At 41.8% G+C, this 22962-nt stretch overlaps 2 protein-coding genes across 5 annotated transcripts; one reads left to right on the top strand and one right to left on the bottom strand.

The window, feature by feature from the left end:
- Nucleotides 1–1804: 1804 nt before the first annotated feature.
- NFS1 (NFS1 cysteine desulfurase) lies at nucleotides 1805–17837 on the bottom strand. The gene is made up of 13 exons (XM_083746607.1): nucleotides 17714–17837; nucleotides 16241–16308; nucleotides 15589–15705; nucleotides 13623–13706; nucleotides 11402–11554; nucleotides 10915–11008; nucleotides 10126–10260; nucleotides 8539–8696; nucleotides 7438–7543; nucleotides 6374–6455; nucleotides 4500–4583; nucleotides 4138–4227; nucleotides 1805–3576 (listed from the first exon to the last, which is right to left on the bottom strand). Exons 1-13 carry the CDS (start codon nucleotides 17802–17804, stop codon nucleotides 3513–3515), a joined length of 1326 nt encoding a protein of 441 aa, XP_083602733.1. The 5' UTR covers nucleotides 17805–17837; the 3' UTR covers nucleotides 1805–3512.
- A 2-nt stretch (nucleotides 17838–17839) lies between these two features.
- ROMO1 (reactive oxygen species modulator 1) lies at nucleotides 17840–22962 on the top strand (the record flags this gene model as incomplete). 4 transcript variants are annotated; one of them, XM_083746692.1, is made up of 3 exons in its annotated part: nucleotides 17840–17973; nucleotides 19498–19628; nucleotides 22405–22962. In XM_083746692.1, the coding sequence occupies 2 exons, from the start codon at nucleotides 19498–19500 to the stop codon at nucleotides 22511–22513; spliced, it is 240 nt and encodes a 79-aa protein (XP_083602818.1). In that variant the 3' UTR covers nucleotides 22514–22962. The 4 variants fall into 4 exon arrangements, with proteins under 4 accessions (XP_083602818.1, XP_083602819.1, XP_083602817.1 ...); XM_083746693.1 differs by having other exon boundaries at nucleotides 17961–18035; XM_083746691.1 differs by lacking the exon at nucleotides 17840–17973 and adding an exon at nucleotides 18105–18251.

The raw sequence follows: 22962 nt of genomic DNA, 5'->3' as shown, positions 1-22962 counted from the left end.
CATCCTTCTGGACCGTCTTGAGGGGCTGGGAGCTGGGGGCACTGTCCTACAGTGGTTCCGCTCCTTCCTCCTGGGCCGTGTTCAGAAAGTGGTGGTGGGGGATGAGTGTTCAGACCCCTGGGCTCTCACTTGTGGGGTGCCTCAGGGTTCTGTCCTCTCCCCCATGCTTTTCAACATCTACATGCAGCCGCTGGGAGAGATCATCAGGAGGTTTGGGCTGGGTGTTCATCAGTATGCAGATGATACCCAGCTCTACCTCTCTTTTAAATCAGAACCAGTGAGGGCAGTGAAGGTCCTGTGTGAGTGTCTGGAGGCGGTTGGAGGATGGATGGCGGCTAACAGATTGAGGTTGAATCCTGACAAGACAGAAGTACTGTTTCTGGGGGACAGGAGGCGGGCAGGTGTGGAGGATTCCCTGGTCCTGAATGGGGTAACTGTGCCCCTGAAGGACCAGGTGCGCAGCCTGGGAGTAATTTTGGACTCACAGCTGTCCATGGAGGCACAGGTCAAATCTGTGTCCAGGGCAGCTGTTTACCAGCTCCATCTGGTACGTAGGCTGAGACCCTATCTGCCTGCGGACTGTCTCGCCAGAGTGGTGCATGCTCTGGTTATCTCCCGCTTGGACTACTGCAATGCACTCTACGTGGGGCTACCTTTGAAGGTGACTCGGAAACTACAACTAATCCAGAATGCGGCAGCTAGACTGGTGACTGGGAGCAGCCGCCGAGACCATATAACACCGGTCTTGAAAGACCTACATTGGCTCCCAGTATGTTTCCGAGCACAATTCAAAGTGTTGGTGCTGACCTTTAAAGCCCTAAACGGCCTCGGTCCAGTATACCTGAAGGAGCGTCTCCACCCCCATCATTCTGCCCGGACGCTGAGGTCCAGCGCCGAGGGCCTTCTGGCGGTTCCCTCATTGCGAGAAGCAAAGCTACAGGGAACCAGGCAGAGGGCCTTCTCGGTAGTGGCGCCCACCCTGTGGAACGCCCTTCCAGCAGATGTCAAAGCGATAAACAACTACCTGACATTCAGAAGACATCTTAAGGCAGCCCTGTTCAGGGAAGTTTTTAACGTGTGATATTTTATTGTATTTTTGGTTTTTATGGAAGCCGCCCAGAGTGGCTGGGGAGGCCCAGCCAGATGGGCGGGGTATAAATAATAAATTATTATTATTATTATTACAAGGTTCTTTAATTCCTCCTCACTTTCTGCCATCAAAGTTGTGTCATCTGCATATCTGAGGTTGTCAATATTTCTTCCGGCAATCTTAATAGGACTACACAACTTTTTTAAAAAATGCAGATCTGCTAGATTTCATTCATATTTTTACAACTTCCAGGCTACAGTATACGAGTGCATTGTATATATTATGTTGTAAGTATCTTGGACCTCAATGGTCCACCTTTCTCTTCTGTCCAATTATCTAAAACTGTTGAAGAGCACCCTCAAATCTCAAAGTCAGCAATATTTTTATTTATTGATGGTTAATTTCTGAAATCATGGAACTAGATAGATGCCTGTTCATGAATGTCCTGGAATTAGGGGTGAGCAGTGAGGAGGCCATGTTTGCTGATAATACATTACCACATTATTCAAAGTGGCAAGAACAAATTGAGAGGATCTTCAAAAAGGATCTCCAAACTCTGCACAATAGCAAATATATTGCAATATACGCAAGTGCAAAGTGATGCACATTCAGACAAAAATTCCTACCATCTCAAGAGAACTACTTGCTCAGTAAATCAGTGTATATATTTTCCATCCCAATGAACAAGAATTCACACCTCAAACAAGTAAAAGCTGCTTTTATCTCTTTATTAATAGATGAGTGCCACATTACTAAGTTAAACATAGAAAAGCATTTTTGTGCCAATTTTAACTCAGTATTTTGTTTTTAACACATTATCTTTTCTCTGTCTGTCTGTAATATGTCCTTTCTCTTTCACTGTACTTATATTGCACAGAATTCCTCTAAAACAACAAAAATAAATGTCTGAAAAAGTCTATGTGTATAGTGTAAGAAACAGTGTACAGTGTAAGAAGTGTTCCAAAGCTGTTTTATTTTTAATTACCTGGGGGGGGGGGATTTAATGGCTTGCCCACAAAATTAAATTTAATTTTGTGATATGGTAATAAAACTGTCATCATTGTAGTATCAATGCTTCTTCCGTTTTAAACCATGCTTTTGAAAACTTCTGTAACGATTTTGCAAATAAAGAACTCTCCTACATGAAGCAGTTTTGCCAGAACAGGTTTGCAATAAACATTATCTCAAGGAAGCTGATACAATTTCAATGGGAGTATATGCGTTGTGTGTATAGGACTCGTAGTTAAGGCAAGTGATACTTCATTGATTGAGTGCTAACAGTCCATTGCCTAGGGTCAGCAGCCATTTCCTTCAAAATGGTGTGCACACAAAGCTGCATAAGACAAGCGTTCATTTATTATAGACAGTTAAATTTCCTTCCTGCATTTATTTCAGAAAGCAGTAAAAAAAACCTAAAAACTTCCCTTAAATAGGTGTTTTCTTTCTACTACTAGAAAAAGTAATACCAGTAAAAAAAAAAAATCTGATACAAATGAGGGCACACATTTCTGAGTACCAAAAATACTAGCCTCACCAGTTTAACTTAATCTAGCACTGTCAGGCACCCTGAAGTGAAAGGCAATGACATTGTTTTATTTTTTAAAGTGATTATCAACCTGGGATATTTGTATAACTGGGATATTTCTAGACAGACACAATCTCATTCTCAAGACCATAGCTTCTTATCAGCAAAAACCAAAATATGTTGCTCTACAGGAAAAACATTATATTGAAATCTTCCATTGTCACTCAAAAATAAATCAATAAATAGCTCAGAAAAAATTATTCTGGAAAGCAGGAGAAAAAAATTGTGAAAACAAATCAAGGGAAAAGGTAAGGAAAAGGCGAATTTGTGAAAAAGTGAATGTGATCTGCATTTGGGAGCTAGTAAACCTTAGGCACAGTTGAATTCATTGCTATGTAGCAAATGCCACTGCTCAAATATAAAACATGGACTTTTTAGATGGAAGACTGCCTTCTGTAAGAGGATTACTTCTGACCATACTGTCTGTTTGAACACAAGTTTTGCAATAAGACAGATGTTGCTGAAACAGATGCAAATTATTCTAGGGAAAACCTACAGTAGAAACAAACTACTTTTTTATTATTTTTACAATAAGACAGTTGAAGATTTGGCATATCAAGCTGCACCAAAGTAACCTCCAAAATAAAAGTTCTGCAACTTCTTTGGTTCCAGGAAACTAATGTCCATTCGTATTTGATGATTTGTAAGCACAGTTATTTACCTGAACAAACATCGCCTTAGATTTAGTTTTCAGGCTCTAGATTTAGAAAGCGTAACTGATTACTCAAAGATTTTGTATTTTTAAAACAAGCACAACATGGTTTTACTCAGGAATGTAGAGAAAATATTACTTTAATCTATATCCAAGCAGTCCAAGATAACAAGTGATTTCCTTGCTTAATGTTGTGTCCATTTAATGCTCTTCAAATCAACTCCATCCTGTACCATTTCCCACAGTGGGCTGTGAAATGAGAAGGAAAATTCAATGACAGTCAGAAATACAAATAATTTGACATCAGTAGAACTTTCAGGAAATAATTAATAAGAACAAAATATTATTTTAAACGAAGTTCCACAAAGAACACTTTCTAACTACATAAAGTAATTATGTCTAAGAATGCCTCCTATCTTCCGAAATACCCAATTAAGATGTTTTGTTATGGCAAAATGTCACCAAGGTTGAATGCCTGAACCCACGATGGGTATTACAGTATATTGAGACACTAGCAATGGAAATAAAGAGATTTATATATGAATTTCCACCCTTCTAAATGCGTATTTACCCTGGCCTTTGACACCTGAGAAATATATATATTAGGACCCACCTGATTCTGTGATTTAAATAATGGGACTGCATGCATATTTGGGCTTTATAAGGATTGTGCCAGTTTGCTGTAAATATCTGGCTGGACCACAGCTACAGAGATAACAAATAGTATATTCCTTCCCCTATCTTGATCTGCTCAAACCACTGAGATTCCGTGACTAACAATGTCTAATATTCAGATTTATGTTTTTTTACCTCATCTCCCTTAATCTCTTCACATGCTGTATGCATTTTTTTACGGTATAATCTACCTCTTCTTCAGTAGTGAAACGGCCAATGCCAAACCTGAAATTAAAGCAAAGAGCTTATCAGATGCAACATAGCACACATAAAAAGATAAAAAGGGATTCTTCTCTCGATGGATGTAATATAATTGAATGTGACTGCCTAGAACCGGCATAGGCAAAGTTGGCCCTCCAGATGTTTTCAGACTACAACTCCCATCATCCCTAGCTAACAGGGCCAGTGGTCAGTGATGATGGGAGTTGTAGTCCCAAAACATCTGGAGGACCGAGTTTGCCTATGCTTAATTTAGAACTTAGAACTATAAGCCTTGCCTTATGGATGAGTGAGCCAAGTCTTCATCAGTTCCAATTGCACGCAACACATATGATGGTTCCAGAGACGCAGATGTGCAAGCACTAATGAGAAAAAACAATATGTTGGCATTTTGTCCTTACACAGAACTGGTATAGAAACCAAAATAGCAGACAGCTCTAGAGTATTATGCTCTTATTATAACTCTATCGCTGCCCCCTAAAGATTTACTGACTACAGAAACAAACCAAGAAGACTAATTATGCAAGAGAAGGGTGTGTAATTGCATAATTAATAGAAGGTAAGGCATTTCAACTGCAGAAGCAGAAAATAAGGCAGAGTACAGCAACAGATTGATGTTAGAAAAAGAAGTGTGAGGTAGGGGGAAAGATCAGACAGAGTGGGTAATATATTAAAAAGTGTGTTATGTGATCAGGAAAATAAGAATGCCCAAAGATCTTCTTATAACTTAGGGGGACTAAAATACTGGAAGGAAAGGACAAAAAGATATTAGCAGCAGGAATTAACCATCTAGTAGATCCAGTTATAACTAATAAAGCTTGGTTAAATTATGTAATTTGACATTTGCCAATTGAATGTTAAAAGGAATCAGAAATATTTGAAAGGAGTCAGAAATGCTAATAGGACACTCCTTATAAATGGAAGTAAATCAGCCCTGGTCAGAATAAAGAAAGATTCTGGATTAGATGGCTTATAGATTTGTTCTAGATCATTAATTCTAGTGACTTGAAGTGGAAAAGGCCACTTTTATTCTGCACTCCTTTAAATATCTGGCATGGGAGTTCCAGGCAATCTCTCATCTGCACACTGACCAGACTAAGACTTGCATAGCTTTAACAATAGACCGCATAATGTGTCCTTAGACCATATTCCAGGCTCTCTCTTCTCTCTCACATATGTAAGACTTATAGAAGTCAGTTGGCCCATAACCTGTTATACCTGGGTCCACCATCTGTTGTTAATACTACAACACACTTTGACCAGTGTCATCAGCAGAGTATGCACAGCTCCAGCAGAGTCTTCTAGCACAACATCAGAGTTTTCCTGCTTTTTAGTAGTCAGTCTTTTTCACAGTTCCCCAATCCATTTCAGTTCAGTTCAAAGTATGTAGTGTCTATTGTCTCATGGCACAAGACAAGCATAAATACACTAGCTACATTAACTTTAAGAGATGCTGGTACATCATGAACTAATCTAGTATAATAGAGTTCTCTAGTCCCAGAAACAAACCTTGTAGTGATCACTTGCCCTTACCATGCTAGCTCACCATACTATACGGAACCGAAACATATAGCATGTAACATTCACCAAGATGATAAAACCTCACACTTGGCAAATACATCACATTGATGCCAATGTTGCTGAATTCAACCTTGGCATTATACCTGCCTCTGCATGTACACACATTCCTTAGAAAAGGGGAGGATGCATGAGTCATGTTTTAAGTATTTAGCCTTCAACTGTTTCTAACCACCCCGTGTAGCTGAGTCTTTCTCTAAACAGAATCCAGAAATGAGGGATGGCCTGCTGAAGAAGAAGAAGAAGAAGAAGAAGAAGAAGAAGAAGAAGAGGAGGTGTTTGGACTTGATATCCTGCCTTTCACTCCCTTTAAGGAGTCTCAAAGTGGCTAACAATCGCCTTTCCCTTCCTCCCTCACAACACTCTATGAGGTGTGTGAGGCTGAGAGACTTCAGAGAAGTGTGACTAGCCCAAGGTCATCCAGCAACTGCATGTGGAGGAGCAGGGAATCAAACCCGGTTCACCAGATTACGAGTCCACTGCTCTTAACCACTACACCATGTTGGCTCAAGACACGGTCCAAGTGCTTAGTGCAATTTCACCCATTCTTTCCAATTTACACCAACAATATTACCTTCCAGAAGACAGAGCCACATCTTTAAGTGCCATCAGCAGGCTTTCTCCTTCCACATATGCAAAGGATAAGTTAATGCAGCCTGCAAAGTTAACAAAGCAGTGTCAGCTTCTTTTAAGATTGCACTTTAGACAACAGGGTTTTTGCAGAATCACAGAATGATAGTATACGAAGGGACTACAAGGGTAATCTAGCCCAACCCCCTGCAATGCAGGAATTTTTAGCCCAACATGGGGGTTGAACTCAAGACCCTGCTCTTAAATAATCTGAGTCTATTTTCCCTTTATGGAATGTTTCTTTTTCATTTCCTTTGAATGTGAATGTCACCACAGCTCTGATCACTAGAGAGCTAAATGCTAATTCCAGAAATGCATGCAGAACAACTGTCTCACCAGCACACCCATAATTTTTATTCCTAAACAACCTAAAACTGGCTAACTATGCAGAAGACAATGAAGTGGAAGAAAATATTGAGCAGCTCTTTGGACCATTACAGAATTCTTCATTCAGTCTTTAACACAGTGATTTATCCTAGTGCTCTGCCTAAAACATACAAGTCAGAACTAAGATGTAAAACAATAAAAAAAGCTTGTGCATAACCTGCTATTCACTGGGATTGATTTATGCAGTGATTTAAGGTCAGTACAGAAGCAGAAGACATATCTGAATTAGTTTAAACGTCGTGTTTCAGTGACTACAATCTACTTAATTTCATGTTGACTTCATATGCTTAACAGAGCAACAGTGAAACTATTTAGAGTCAATCAAAGCTTTAGCACTGATGCTGTTATAATATTATCTCAGTTTTCATCTAGTCATGAATATATAGAACATTGTATAACAGAGGATGAGAATTTTGCAATATTCAAGCTATTTGTTGAGTTTCTGGGCTAGTACCTGATGAGCACAAGATTGCTTTCAATTCTAAAACAATACTGCTGTACCAGATTAACACTTAAATCTGTTTTAAAATTTCCAATGCTATATTCATTTTAAAAAGAAACCCTAAATGGCCAAAGGCAATTTCTGAAGTAAAGAGGAACTCAACATTCTGCTAATAATACCTGGATAACGATGAACTGGATCGCCGTTCATTACTACATCAGGAATTTCAGACATTATGTTTGTAACTAATCTGCCAGCTAATAAACTAATTCGCTTATGGTCATACTGAAAAAGAAACAAGAGAACTTATTAGCTATTCTACAAACATGCAGATGAGCCTTGATTGATGTACTAAAAATGTTCTATCAGTCAAATCTGGCCTGTTAACCAAAAAGACAAGGCAAAATAACACAATATTTGTCAGAGCAATTTCTCACACAAATAATAACCATAGCAAAATTCAGCCCCAAGTTAAATATGAGAGTTACAGTTATCAAGCTGATGCTGGCTATGTGCAAGTGGAATAGGCTTCCATCTGCACAATGGGACTTCACCTACCTCTCCTCTCCCTTCCATGCTCTAATACTCCCAAATATGCCCCACATTTTCAGGGTACATGGGGGGATGGAGGAAAGAAAGAAAGGATAGATTCATTATGTGAACAGAAGTCTGCTTGCACAACATTGGATTCCACCCCCTGAGTTTGCTCTACTATCCCACAATTGCTGCTGTAAAATTCAGAAATATGTAGTAGGAAAATTCTGTAAGAAATTGCCTCCATAATTGTTTGAAAATTCTATGCTCGAGAAGAAAGAGAGATGCCCTTGAAATAGAGGCACATCTCTGTACAATTATTATAATCAATAAACACTAGTTGTTCTAGAAACTGCTTGCCTTCTCTTACCAACAGCAAGACAGAGACCAGAAAGGTTCTAACTGTAAGGTTAGAGTTTGTAAGAAATATGGCACAGAGAACTACTTAATGAATGAACATAGCACTACTAAAATATCTCAGAAATACTCAAAACCATCTCAGAAAATTGTTCTGCCAAGAAGGCCAAGTTTGCTTATATAACTGCTTTTACATATTATAGGAAAATAAAGGCTGAATTATGGAGCACGATTAGTTCTATACAGTACAGAGAAGGGCATCATATTAAACCCTAATCATTATTGTTAAAGGAATGTGTTGCAGACTTTCAACCATCAACAAGGCTTCAAAGAACATAGTAAAATAAATGGATCAAGAAAAGTTACACAACTAGAACTGCTCTTTATACCTCCATCTCTTGTTGTGCCAATTCGCAAGCTGCTCCAAGACCAACTGCTAAAGGAGTTGGCACAGTCCCAGAACGTAATCCTCGCTCCTGGCCTCCCCCACTTTGTATAGGTTCCAGTCTTACTCTTGGTCGCCGCCGAACATAAATTGCACCAACCCCTTAGAAACAAGAAGTTACTTCTGTTGAGTACACAGGTAGACTTTCCATACTGTATGTCTCCTAGCATATTTAGAAACATTTAGAAAAAATCCTTCAGGAACTTTTAATCAAGATTCTTCGTCACAAGAGATGCATTTTAAACATTCAGGGCAACATCCAGTGATGTTCCGCCACTTGTGCAATGGGAATCTGGTTGCACAACAGAACTTCCAGTTTCTCATTTGAGCTTGCAGCCCCCTATGCACCCCCAAAATCTACTCCAGAAGGTATCCAACCCTCTGGAGAATATTTTTTTGGGATCACTATAGGGACCTGCAGTGGGGGGCAGAGGAAGAAGAAGCCCTGTTACATGAACAGAACCATTCACATTTTGTTGGATCTCATCTTCAGATATTCAATTTACATTTCTAATTGGAAGAATCCTCGTTTGCTAATTTCTATAAAATAAGTATCTTCTCCTAAAATTTATCAAAATCCTTGAGGTGTTCTTCAGCAGGATCTTCCTTTGTCATTATTTAACTCCAGAAAATGAAAAATAACTGTCTGGCATCCTAATCTAATATTCTGGCAGAAAGTCATGCATACTGCCACATCCATACACACAGTCTATTATAGACTGTGCCCTTAGTGCCCTGTGCAGTAGTTTGCATGGAGGCTGCTGCATATAGATCTGTATAGTGTAAGGTATGTGGTCAGGCATAGCTTAATCCATTTGTAGATGTAGCTTGTTCCACATATAGCTGTCTCCACATCTTGGATAGCAGACTAGTGTTTAGGAACCCAGTTGTGTTCAAAGTGCTCATATGGAAGAAAAGGAGGAGTTTGGATTTGATATCCCGCTTTATCACTACCCGAAGGAGTCTCAAAGTGGCTAACATTCTCCTTTCCCTTCCTCCCCCACAACAAACACTCTGTGAGGTGAGTAGGGCTGAGAGACTTGAAAGAAGTGTGACTAGCCCAAGGTCACCCAGCAGCTGCATGTGGAGGAGCAGGGAAGTGAACCCAGTTCACCAGATTACAAATCTACCGCTCTTAACCACTACACCACACTGGAAGTACTTATTTCGAAGAAAGCTATTTTGAATGAAGCGCCCATCCCTGCAAGACTGTTGCAGGCTTTCCTCTGCTATTCTTGTTTCCTCCTTAAATACTATTGCAGGGATAGGGAGCCTGTGGCCCTCCATATATTTCTGGACTACATCATCCTTGATCACTGGCTATAATTGCTAGGGCTGATTAGAGCTGTAGGCCAGCAACATCTGGAAGGCCACAGGTTCTCCAGCCCTGTACTAAGGCCTCTGTTTTTCATGGTGCCTTGACAAGGGTTAGCAATTTCTCCAAATGTTTATTTGACTACCAAATCAAATAAACCTGGCCACCTTTATTAGTAAAAAGGAAGTAGTATCTAATAATAAGAAATATCAATACCTTTGGGACCATAGATTTTATGGCCACTGATGCTCATTAAATCAATTTTCATATCATTGACATTTAGAGGAATTTTCCCAACTGCCTGTGCAGCATCTGTATGAAAGAAAATTTTATGGGAACTGCAGATCTGACCTACAATGCAAAAACAACATGGTTCAGAATGAAATATTATTTATATTTTATGAAAATGTTGAAAGATTTTAAACATACTGATTTTATCAATCAATTCAAATATATTGCTAAAACCCAGAGGTCATCACAAAATAAATCTGGGAACAGATATAATACAAATGATGTCTGTGTTTCACTGTACTGTTAGCTTTCAACTGCTGGGAGGTGGGCATTTAGATGGGAGTGAAATGGCTCAAAATAAAAAAAGGGGGGGGGGAATCCTCCACGGTCCTGCTCCAAGAGTAGACACATAAACAACAACCTTGAAGTTCTTTTTTTAAAAGGTTTGGAAATCTGGTCACAGATCTCACATGTAACATCTATTTTGACCTTCACAAATTATTGACAGACATAGAAAAGCTGTCAGATATTGATTGTGAGCCAGTGATTTGTTTCTAAGTCACCACAATTATGTAGCTATTCTATGCTTCAACAGTGTGTGCTTCATTGTCGAGCTTTATAAGTATTTGGCATTTTAGCTCAAGATATGACATTTGTTTGTTTGATTGATTTAGTATTTATTTCAAATTTCATAACCAGTTTTTTGAGGAACTTCTTCCATAAAGCATCTTACAATCTTTCATAAAATCAATTCCACCCAAACTGTCAACTTACCAATGTCCTTAACTGGCTGTACCACTCCTATTTCATTATTCACAGTCATTACTGAAACCAATCCTGTGTCTGGTTGGATTGCATTTTTTAGATCCTGGTGGAAATCATAGAAGAGAATTAATTCGAACTGCATTAGCACTGCAAATGCATTAGCACTGCACTTTTAACATATAAGCACCATTATAATCAATAGGGCATACTCCCTGTGCTAAGATGTGCACTCTAAATAGTTAGAGATATAGTGTCCTTTCTTTGAATGCACCTGCTAAACTGATCCAATTTTGTACAATATACTAGATAAGCAGTAAACCTCACCCTTTTGTCACTGCAACCCAACAAACATTTCACCAGTTTTTACTTAGACAGCTCTCTGTAGCATCCATATTCTAAGTGGAAGACTGCATTTTTGTTAACATTCCATTGCAAAGGACTGAAAAGGGGAGAAGCTGCAATCACATGAATACAAACTTGGAAACAAGTGATTTACCTTTAAATCTATAATCCCATTTTTCTGTACAGGCAAGTATGTGACTTGAAATCCCTCAGCTTCTAGGGCACGGCATGAATCCAGCACACACTTGTGTTCTGTTTGTGTTGTAATTATATGTTTCTTTCTGGATTTATAGAATCTTCCAACACCCTTTACACAGATAAAACGGGGGGGGGGGGGGATTAGATCAAAACTGCTGGAAATCCATAGTTTCTATAAGTATCAAGTAAAAAAATGTAAAACGCCCAGTTACCTTGAGGCTTCAGGCAATAGACAACAAATCCTAGGCACATTTACTCAGAACTAGGTCCCACCAAGTGCAGGGGGGTTTACTCCCAAAGGTGTGCATAGGATTGCAGCCCAAAATGGTACACACTTACATGGGAGTAAGCCCCACTGAACACAATGAGATTTACTTGTTAGTAAATATGCAAAGGATTGCATATGAAAAACTACAGTGGTGCCCCGCAAGATGAATGCCTTGCAAGACGGAAAACCCGCAAGACGAAAGGGTTTTCCGTTTGCGAGTTGCTTCGCAAGACGAATTTCCCTATGGGCTTGCTTCGCAAGAAGAAAGCCCATAGGGAAATCTCCGGGGACCTCTTTTAAATGCTGGCGGTGGGGAGCAAAGCCTTTTCCCCCCCCTCCGGCCTTCAGAAGAGGTCCAGGAAGGCCGGCGGGGGCCGAAAGGCTTTGCTCCCCACCGCCAGCATTTTAAAAGCAGTCCGGGATAGCAGGGAAGCGCTTCCCGCTATCCCGGACGGCTTTTGAAGGCAGCCGAGGGGAGCAAAGACTTTTGCCCCCCGCCGGCCTTCAGAAGAGGTCCCGGGGTTTTTTAAAATGCTGGCGGGCGGCAGCGAAGGCTTCGCTGCCGCCCGCCAGCATTTTAAGATCGCCCCGGACAGCGGAGAAGTCCTCTGCTGTCCCGGGGTTTTTTAAAATGCTGGGGGTGGGGAAAAAGCCCTTGTCCCCCCCCCCCCAGCCTTCAGAAGAGGTCGGGGGACAGACTGTCCCCGGACCTGGTCTGAAGGCGGTTTCCATAGGAACACATTGATTGATTTTCAATGCATTCCTATGGGAAACCGTGCTTCGCAAGACGAAAAACTCGCAAGAAGAAAAAACTTGCGGAACGAATTAATTTCGTCTTGCGAGGTACCACTGTATTCAAGTAACCTTGGCAATTTTCAACTTTAGCTGTATCTGAAGAAGTGTGCATGCACACGAAAGCTCATACCAAGAACTGACTTAGTTGGTCTTTAAGGTGCTACTGGAAGGAATTTTTTCAGTTTTTTAAGTAAGTGTCATGGTTTCATTTTTACATATTTTCATTTTTTACATATTTTTACAACATTTTTCCTCAGTGCAATTATGGGAAATAGCTACAAAGCAAAACTGTAGCCACAGAAACCTTACAAACTGCAGTGCAGAGAAGAATCTTGAAAAGAGACCTGTCGGTTAGTTTTGATAATGCAACTCTCTCTTTGCATAACTGTTTTAAGTACAAAGCAGGCAGAATTAGGTTTGGTTATACAATAGGCCTCTTAACATCAAGAAACATTAGTGCAATCTACTTTAAGGAAGGCAGAAGTTTAATTCAACTACCAGTACCATCTTACATGCACGTCTGCACAGAAGGAAGTCCCACTGTGTTCAATAGGGCTTACCTTCTAATAAGTGAGTTCAAGACCACAGCCTGAGGCTCTTATGCACACTTACCCAAAGAAGTCCCACGGAATTCAGTAGGACTTACTTTTGAGTAGACGTGCATAGGAGTGTGCTGTGAACCTGGTTAAGTTTACACCAAGTTGTTTTAGGAACTTACAGTATATCGCTATACAATCTCAACTAAGTTACAATTACAATACATTTATATCTGAAACAACAAAGTATCTCTAGAGATTTAACATGGCTCATCCTGCAAATGCAAAAACAATAACATTATCCAAATAACTTTATGTAGAGAATTGTGACTTCCACAGACTTTAAAAAAACTGCACACAAGGTAATAGGTTTAGCACTTTTTAAGACTTGCCAATACTTTTATTTATTCTCAGGTAAAGCCAAAAAATATACACAGGATTGCACTGTTAGTTGCTGCAATTGTATTAAGCTTCTGCCTTAATTATAACACAAGACAGGACAGTAATATTTGAACATCCAGACTACTGTGAATTGCTTTTACATCACCATCACTTGGCATTACAATATACTCATTTACCTTAATTGCTATGTTGTTTGATTCTGTTGCCCCACTGGTAAAAATAATTTCTCTAGGATCTGCTCCTATTAACGATGCAACTTGCTGTTTAAAAAAAGACAGAACACAATAATATAATGTTACTACTTTGAGGCAGAAAACCACATTCACCAGACAATTTTTGTAGCATCTTTCAAAACCCAACTGCTTCATAAGTCAGCAAAGGCAGATTTAGAATTAAATTGCAGTTTTATGCCCACAGGTGGTGGTGCAGCCACTTCTTTATATTAAAAACAAAACAAAACTTGGTCCAGTAGCATTTGCCACCTACTGCCTGGTCACTAGTAGCCTCTTTTAGAGGGAAGGTAGCAGCAGCACATATACAGGCATTCTTGGAGGACAGATTACCTTAACCCACTAACCCACTGCAATCTTGATTCAGGTCTGATTTCATGGCTGAATTGCCTCGGTTGCTGATGGGTTGTCTTTATCAAAAAAGGGACAGGGGAGTGTGACCCTGTTACTATTACTTGATCTCCCAGAGGCTTTTGATGCCATTAAAAATAGTAATCTCCTGGGATGAGTGTTGGAGGTACTGTGTTGCAGTGGTTTTGCTCCTATCTCCAGGGCTGATTTCAAAGAGTAGCACCGCATGGGAGTTTTGTTGGCCCCCCGCGAAGTGTGCTATGGGGTGCCACAGGAAACCGTCCTGAACCCAGGGCTGTATAACATCTGTATGAAGCTGTTAGGTGTCGTTGTTAGGAGATTTGGACTAAGGTGTTACCAGTATGCTGATGACACCCTGCTCTATCTATTTCTCTCTGAAATCTAAATCAGATGAGGCTATGCAAATATTAAACATGCTTGGATGAAATTGTGGGATGGATGATAGCCAATAAACTGAAAATGAATCCTGGCAAGATGGAAGCTCTGTGGGTAAATGGTACCCAAGTCCAGAAGGCAGCTCAGTTGCCTATTCTGGGTTGGACTGCATTCTTCCTGAACAATCAGGTATGTAGCTTAGGTGTACTGCTGACTCCAACTTTGTCACTATAGGCCCAAGTAGTCTTGGGCTCAGAGCACCTTCTTTCAGCTTTCTATCAGTTTTGGCTGCACAAGGATAGCTTGGCCACAGTGGTCCATATATTTATCCCCTCAAGGTTGAATTACTAGAATGTGCTCTACGTGAAGCTGCCCTTGAGGTTTGTCTGGAAGCTGCAACTGGCACTGAATGCCAGGCTTTTTCAGTATAGCACTACTGGCTATTGTTCATGTTGGTTTTACATTGGGTTTAATGTTTTAACTGTTTTATGTTTGTATCTTGCTTTTCTTTATTTTGTATACTGTCTTGCCAAAGGCAAGGTGATTCTTTTAAAATAAGATTCAGCAGCAATACAAAATACACAGGTGAGTGAGAAGATTAAAGATTTTATTCTAAAACAGCAAGCAATGTATACAAAGCAAGCACTCCAATCTGCTACTTGGAAGCCCACAAGAAGTGGCAAAGCGACTCCCTCAGGTAGTCTCAGTTTGCACGGCCCTGCAGGCAATCAGTCTGTGCATGAGCTTCAAAGAAACTCTGCCCAAACCACCTGATTTTATAGATAGCCTTGTGCCTTCCTAGACTGGCTACCTGCAGATAATCCATTAGCTGCCCCCTCCCTCCCTCCCAATGTCTCACTTTCTCAAAACAATGTCCAATAGCAAAGAAGGTACCTGGCATTATCCTCCACAACTGATTAAGGCAGCTGTGGGGGGGGGGTCACCTTCTCGTTCTCAGGACATTAAATACTGTTTTCACACCAGCAAAAAAATTAACAACAGCGAGGGAGGGGGAAGGAACAGAGGCAGGAAGGGTAACCATGTCAGATCACTAACTCCTCGATACAATTTGTCTTCTGGATGAAATTCCCATACATACACTGCCATGAGCTTTGACTGATAAGCAGTTCATAAACAAATTATAAGAAAAATGCAGAAATCTCACCTGTCTAGCTTTTTCCATAGCAGATTCACTCTCCCAACCATAAGCATGAGTTCTTGAGTGTGGGTTACCATAAAAATGCACAAGATAGGGAAGCATGGTATCCAAAACCCTAGGGTCCTAGAACAAAATATTATTAGTTATTCTATTTCATTTCATCATTAAAAAAAAAATCTGTATCGAAGAGTTTTCCCCTACACACCCAGATGCTTGGAACACACCCAGACCTGTTATTAAGGCTACAGTCTTCTTTCTGTTTGTGTACACAAGACAGTACGGCCAGTATGGCAGCAGTCTTTATTTCAAATAGGATTAAAATGTGATTAAGAACAGGCTGTAAATGTTCAGCCATGTTCTCTTACTACTAGATCCAATGAGAAGTATCTGACTCAGTCAGACTCTAGGAATTATCATTTCTACAGTTCTAGCCTGAGTACATCTTAGTCAGATATCACATTGTATTATTCTCTCACCTATCAAACATCTCAGGGTAGACAGGAAACTTGGGCTGTGATCCTATGCACTTACCTAGCAGTAAGCCCCCACTGAACATAGTAGGATTTACCTCTGAGTAAATAGTGCAGGACTACTCTGTAAACAATGTGTTTGTTTAAACAAATGCTCCTCAAAAGAGTACAGTACTTAGTTCACAAACCAGAGGAGTAGTTGCTTGGACATCCATGTACAATGGTCGAAGAGAAGTTTCATCAGCACTGCTTATGCCTAGGGAAAGACAACTATATGAGTGACAAATGCAAATTTGCAGAAGATATCACTTCTACTATGGGGTGGAGGACTTATTCCAGTATGTAGTATAATATGAAGATTAATTAATGCACAAGCAATTCAGACAGGTGGTTAAAACATATTTTTCAAAAGTACTTCCACTTTAAGTTCAGCTTCAGAAGCTGATACACAGGACTATATTGTTCAGGCAGCTATAACAAAGCATTTCAACCAGAAAGTAGCATTTTAAAAGTTTGAAACTGAACCACCAGCAGAAATCAATTGAACTGAGCTCACACAATAGTGAAGTGTTCAAAGAGCAAAATTATCTCCATAGCTTAGCTATATGTAACATATAAAACATTTTCAGATTCAGAATGTTTGGTTCCTCTTAGGATTGCTGAGAAAAGGTTTCCAACCAGTGATGCAGCGGAGCAGGAACATGGGAGCTTCAGTAGTTATTCATACCTGGAGCAATGGCATCTGACTGGGCAGTATTTGCCAGCACTGCAAGCTTGGAAGTTGGATCTGGTCTGGCACATAATACTTTTATTAGGTAGGCTAGGCTCAGACTTTAACTGGCCCAAGGTCACCCAGTGAACTTCATGGCTGATTGAAGATGTGAACCCAAGTCTCTCCCATTCTAAAAATGGGCATTATGCAATGCATTGCTGATCAACAAAGAAGCCTACTCCCCACCCTTTAACTGTTCTTAGGAATGTAACCATGTGAGCTGTCGCGATGAGTTCCTGCCCTTCCAACATTACTAACTACGCCACTTTTGCAAACCCAAGGTTGGGCCTGTAACTTTCAAAGGGCTGTAATCCCACCCCCGTCATCTCAACGATCCCTTGGGCTGCGACAGTAGGACTCAATCGCAATGCCGTTTGCTGCAGCTGACGGGAGAGAAAGTTGGACGGACCACCACAACACCGGGAGGCGTAGCTATTTATTTACACGTTCTCTTTCTGCGCTTGAGCTCTTCGCATCGTGCCATGGGGCTAGTAGTAGCGTCGCTGCGGCGGCTCTACCCCGTCGGATCTTGCGGCTCTACGGCCCCGATCCTTTACTACTTTCACATTCAGCCAAGGTTGTTTCCAGATGACAGCAAACCCACTTCAGAGACTAAGCCCTCAACAGGAAAAAAAATGAAATACTGAGCAAGCTGCCTTAGGGAAGAAGGGACCAGGCGGCTCTCACTCGTGTTTGGATTTTTTCCCCTGCGCGAGCTTCCCAAGCCCGCAGCAGCGGAAAACATAACATTGCCCAGGAGGCAGATGCCATCGCAGCCGCGGAAGGGAGCCGCCTACCAGCTGCTTCTGCTGAAACTCGCGATCCGCCGGGCGTCCCGCCAGGCTCGCTCGCCCTTCTGGCGGGATTGCAAAGGACAGAGCGCCGTTACCTTGCTGCTGCGGAGACCCTGAAAGCCGCCTCCTTTGGCCGGCTAGCAGTCCTCTCAGAGCCCGCCATGTCGCCGGCCGCACCGCCATCATCGTCCCTCCGCCTCCCGTCCTTCGCCCAGCCGACAGGCACCCACAACAACGACGCTCGCCTCTTCGCCTCCCCCCGGGAGAGCCGTTTCCTGCGACGTAATCGGAGTGCGACGGAAGCGCAGGCCGCGCTGAGGGAAACTCGGGTGGAACGAAGCGCGGAGTGGTCGAGGTGAGGGGGGACGAGGGAAGAAGCAGGGAAAAGGCTGTTTGCAGGCGGGCCCAGAGAGCGGGGTGGTCCAGGGGGGGCTTTCTGACGTTGGGTCTCCGGGTGGGGTGGGGTCTCTTTCGGTTGCCATAGCGATGCCGCCGTTTGCGTCGTTCTCGTCTCCCGAGCCTTTCCCCGCGTCGTTGGCCTTCGTGGTTTCAGCGAAACTGAGAAACTCAATAAGCAAGTGGGACAGAAAGATAACGCGCGCCCTTAAACGCACGGTATTTAAAGACCTCGGTGTTCGTTGTCACGTAACCTAAAAATGATAAAGTCGCGGGTGTTATTCTGGAGCCCATTTTATTGCGCCCCCTCCCCCGCACATCCCCAACAAAGATCTGTCAGTCTTTTGTGAATTATTCCTCTTTTCGTCTCTATCCCTTTAAAAGCGGCAGTGTTTCCAGAAACTGCTCCGTTTCTCCATATTGGAGGAAATTGCTGATACTCGCACAAGAGATAAGCAAGGATATAGGGATTTTAATCGTTAAATTAGAATGGCTATGCTGCTGGCTTTTTGGTGTGTTGTTTTTTAAATATAAAAAGCATTACGTAAGCGTCTGCGAGTTCAAGGTCTAGATTGCACCACATTACAAATAATGGCTAAGGCAGCTGAACTCCCTGGAAGATTCAGTGGCGATATAGATCCTTCAAGCTAATGTTAACAATATATTTGCCCTGTTGTCAGGCCCTTTTGGTTTGGGATTGTTTGGCAACTTGTGTGTTTGAACTTCTGCTTGCTAAACTACTACAAGTGTTATATAGTGGGAAAGTATTGCTCCTTAATTTAAACATTTAATAATTTAAACAGTTGCAAAGTAGAACTTTGTCTAAGTATTTCTTAAGAGACCAGACAGGGTAGTAAATGGAAACAGCTTAAAATCTCAAAGTTTATAGTTCATTTCTAAGTTGCTGTTCATTCAATGAAGTTGATTTGTAACAGTTAAATTTTGCAAAATGAAATTAAAACTTTTTTAAAAAAATTAATAATGTTGAGTTCAAAGTGCTTTTCAGCCTAGTCCTTAACTGACTCTCATTCATCATTTGTACATTTCTATCACACAGTTGATTGGCAATCCCAAAGAAAATGTGACAGAATAATACAGTACTAGGTTTAGTGCAGGAAACTAATTACCGTATCTCCACACAGGTAGTGACTACTGCATGTTTAACTCATCTGCCTCCCTGGGGCATTTTGAGAAAATCTTTGTGGTCTAAATAGAACCATATTCCCCCATAACTACAACTTCCATAAAAAGAGACATTGTAGCAAGTTTTATTTTGGATGAAGCAAATCAAATTATGAATTCTTATGGTGCTACTGTTGAAAATTTCTTGGTGCAGGGACTTCTTTTTCACCTTTGTTATTCATAATAGTCATGTACATTGATCACACTTTCATATTTGGAGTGGTCCATCCACACTGGTGATGTGGATTATCTTCTGCATGGAAGCGATAGATATTCTTTAAGTATTTTTTTATATTTTTAGATGCCTGTGACAGTGGGGCCATATGGCCAATCCCAACCCAGTTGCTTTGACAGAGTGAAAATGGGCTTCATGATGGGCTTTGCTGTTGGTATGGCAGCAGGTGCACTGTTCGGCACATTTTCTTGTCTCAGGTATGTTGGAATGTAGTTGGATGCAACATAAATCCTAAGAAGAATCTTCTTCGTTACCTTTCCTGGCTTAGGAACAGAGCAAAATAATGCAATATGATCATATCACAAGGGGTAACCATTTTGAGCAGGGATTCAGTTTCCAGCCCAGCATGAGTCAGAGATGCAGATATAAGTGTGTCCCGCCCTCATTACGGCCATGGTCTGCACTCTTCCAAGTCCATAAGGACCCGTGTGTCAGCAATTGCATGTTAATTGGACGTGCCCCAGATGGCCACCACCTGTACTTAACAATCTTTTATGCTTACTTCCCCATCTATTCTGCGGATTGTTGCCAGATAACAGACCATGACTGCAATCCTGTACATTTCTGAGAGCAAGACACATTCATGAGTATAAAGCTTTACATAAAATCTATAGTAGAAATTACTTCAGCTGGAGAATAATTAGGACTAAAACTTTGTACTCTTAAACTGTGTTGGTGTATATGTACTAGCAAAGTAAAGGATGGGGTTTGGGATTAATACTAAATCTTAAAAGATGTGTGTTTTCAAATGACCTATCATTAACCTCTTCTCTTTGAATTAGAGTTTAGTTTATGGGAAGTGCTTCTGTTTGTTCAGTTGCACTGGCTGGCAGACCACCCAGTGCTTACCGTATTTTTCGCTCTATAACACGCACCTGACCATAACACGCACATCGTTTTTAGAGGAGGAAAACAAGGGAAAAAACATTCTGAATGAAACAGTGGATGTATCATTTTTGTGCTTCATGCTGTGGCCACAGACATGTGATCTGATGGTGAATTTGGGCTGACCCAATGCAAAAATCCTGAGAATCCCTGTGCATCCATGGTTTGTAACCACGTTTCTGCACCATTGCAGCCCCAGGCAACAGTGGGTGCGTGATTTTTGGGGGGCAGGCTGTAGCCATGGACATGCTATGTGCTCTGATGGTGAATTTGGGCTGACCCAATGCAAAGATCCTGAGGATCCATGTGGATCCATGGTTTGTAACCACGTTTTTGCACCATTGCAGCCCCAGGCAACAGTGGGTATGTGATTTGGGGGGGGGGCAGGCTGTAGCCATGGACATGCTATGTGATCTGATGGTGAATTTGGGGTGACCCAATGCCAAAATCCTGAGAATTCCTGTGCATCCATGGTTTGTAACCACGTTTTTGCACCATTGCAGCCCCAGGCAACAGTGGGTGCGTGATTTTTGGGGGGCAGGCTGTAGCCATGGACATGCTATGTGCTCTGATGGTGAATTTGGGCTGACCCAATGCAAAGATCCTGAGGATCCATGTGGATCCATGGTTTGTAACCACGTTTTTGCACCATTGCAGCCCCAGGCAACAGTGGGTATGTGATTTGGGGGGGGCAGGCTGTAGCCATGGACATGCTATGTGATCTGATGGTGAATTTGGGGTGACCCAATGCCAAAATCCTGAGAATTCCTGTGGATCCATGCTTTTTAACCACATTTTTGCACCATTGCAGCCCCAGGCAACAGTGGGTGCGTGATTTTGGGGGGGCAGGCTGTAGCCATGGACATGCTATGTGATCTGATGGTGAATTTGGGGTGACCCAATGCCAAAATCCTTAGAATTCCTGTGGATCCATGCTTTTTAACCACATTTTTGCACCATTGCAGCCCCAGACAACAGTGGGTGCGTGATTTTGGGGGGGCAGGCTGTAGCCATGGACATGCTATGTGATCTGATGGTGAATTTGGGGTGACCCAATGCAAAGATCCTGAGAATCCCTGTGGATCCATGCTTTGTAACCACATTTTTGCACCATTGCAGCCCCAGGCAACAGTGGGTGCGTGATTTTTTTGGTGCAGGCTGTAGCCATGGACATGCTATGTGATCTGATGGTGAATTTGGGGTGACCCAATGCAAGGATCCTGAGAATCCCTGTGGATCCATGCTTTTTAACCACATTTTTGCACCATTGCAGCCCCAGGCAACAGTGGGTGCGTGATTTTTTTGGTGCAGGCTGTAGCCATGGACATGCTATGTGATCTGATGGTGAATTTGGGGTGACCCAATGCAAAGATCCTGAGGATCCATGCTTTGTAACCACATTTTAAGTGGGGAGGGAAGGAAAAACAAAGAAGGGACATTAGAGGGGTGTGCAGAGAAGCAGCTGGCTAAGAATGCAGGAGAGGGATTTAACGGGAGGGAGGAAAGAAAGGCAAAAGTTTCCCCCCACCCAAGCCAGCCATCTCTCTCTCTCTCTCTCTCTCTCTCTCTCTCTCTCTCTCTCTCTCTCCCCCCTCCCTCCTCCTCTCTCTCTCCCTCCCCCCTCTCTCTCCCTCTCCCCCAGCAGCAACGGAGCTTGCCTGGAGGGGAGGGGCTTTCCCTGCTCTTTGTTCCGTTTCAGCAAACACAGCAACGAAACAGAGGCGGGTGGGCAGTAAGACCCTGAGGCAGAATGCAGGAAAGCAGCCGCTTCCTCTTTTCAGGTTTCGCTTCTCCGTGCAGCGTGCAGCGCCGCGATTTGATTTTTGCATGATTTTTCGGCTCCAGGGACCACACATTCGCTCTATAACACGCACAGACATTTCCCCTTCCTTTTTAGAAGAAAAAATCTGCGTGTTATAGAAGGAAAAATACGGTACTATGAGCTAGTATAGGTCACTCCAAAGTACCCACTCAAAATTAGTGAAGTTTTTTTACGTTGATTGCATTTCCCAGTAATCAGATACAAAAATATTTTCCCGTGATTATTGTGGGAAGTAACCACCTCTGTCATTGTTTCTTCTCTTTTAGGTTTGGCATGAGAGGGCGAGAACTGATGGGTGGTGTTGGCAAAACCATGATGCAGAGTGGTGGAACTTTTGGGACATTTATGGCAATTGGCATGGGAATCCGCTGTTAATATTACTTTTCTATCACGAAGACCAATGCCCCTGCAAGCTGGAAGTTCTCCTATGTAGTAGAATAAAAATCTCTGCACCAGGATTGAATAATCCATCAAAATAAGTTTCGGCCTTTATTGCTTTGGCAAGAGTTTGTAAATCTTTTTCTCCGTAACAAAAGTGGCAAAGGCAGTGGAGATTTAGAAGTAATGGAATCTCTGTATACAGGGAATCTCTATGGATGTGACCTCAAATAAATGATCAATTATAGGAATCATACCCATTAGAAGATGCTTTTTAATTGGTATCAAGTGTTTCCTGCGTGGGTATGATTAGTTTATTAACAAGATCAGCCATTGTTTATCAAAGGAATCTTCTGTCTGTGATTTTGTAAGCCAAACCAGGGAGGCTTGAATTTTTGCAAAAATCCCAAGTTTATGGAGGTGGAATAAAATTGGACAAAAGCGTG

The sequence above is a fragment of the Podarcis gaigeae genome (genome assembly GCF_964106915.1).
Source record: "Podarcis gaigeae genome assembly, chromosome: 6".
NCBI classification, from domain to species: domain Eukaryota; kingdom Metazoa; phylum Chordata; class Lepidosauria; order Squamata; family Lacertidae; genus Podarcis; species Podarcis gaigeae.
This window is presented reverse-complemented; position numbering and strand designations above follow the sequence as displayed.

Excerpts from the sequence above, each read along its gene's own strand:
- NFS1 (XM_083746607.1), bottom strand. The coding sequence starts at position 17,804 with ATGATGGCGGTGCGGCCGGCGACATGGCGGGCTCTGAGAGGACTGCTA. Across the intron at positions 10,261-10,914 it reads ACAGCCAGTTAAGGACATTG|GTCAGATCTGCAGTTCCCAT; the intron begins GTAAGTTGACAG and ends TTTGCATTGTAG. Across the intron at positions 7,544-8,538 it reads TGGCACAACAAGAGATGGAG|TATGACCATAAGCGAATTAG; the intron begins GTATAAAGAGCA and ends TTTCTTTTTCAG.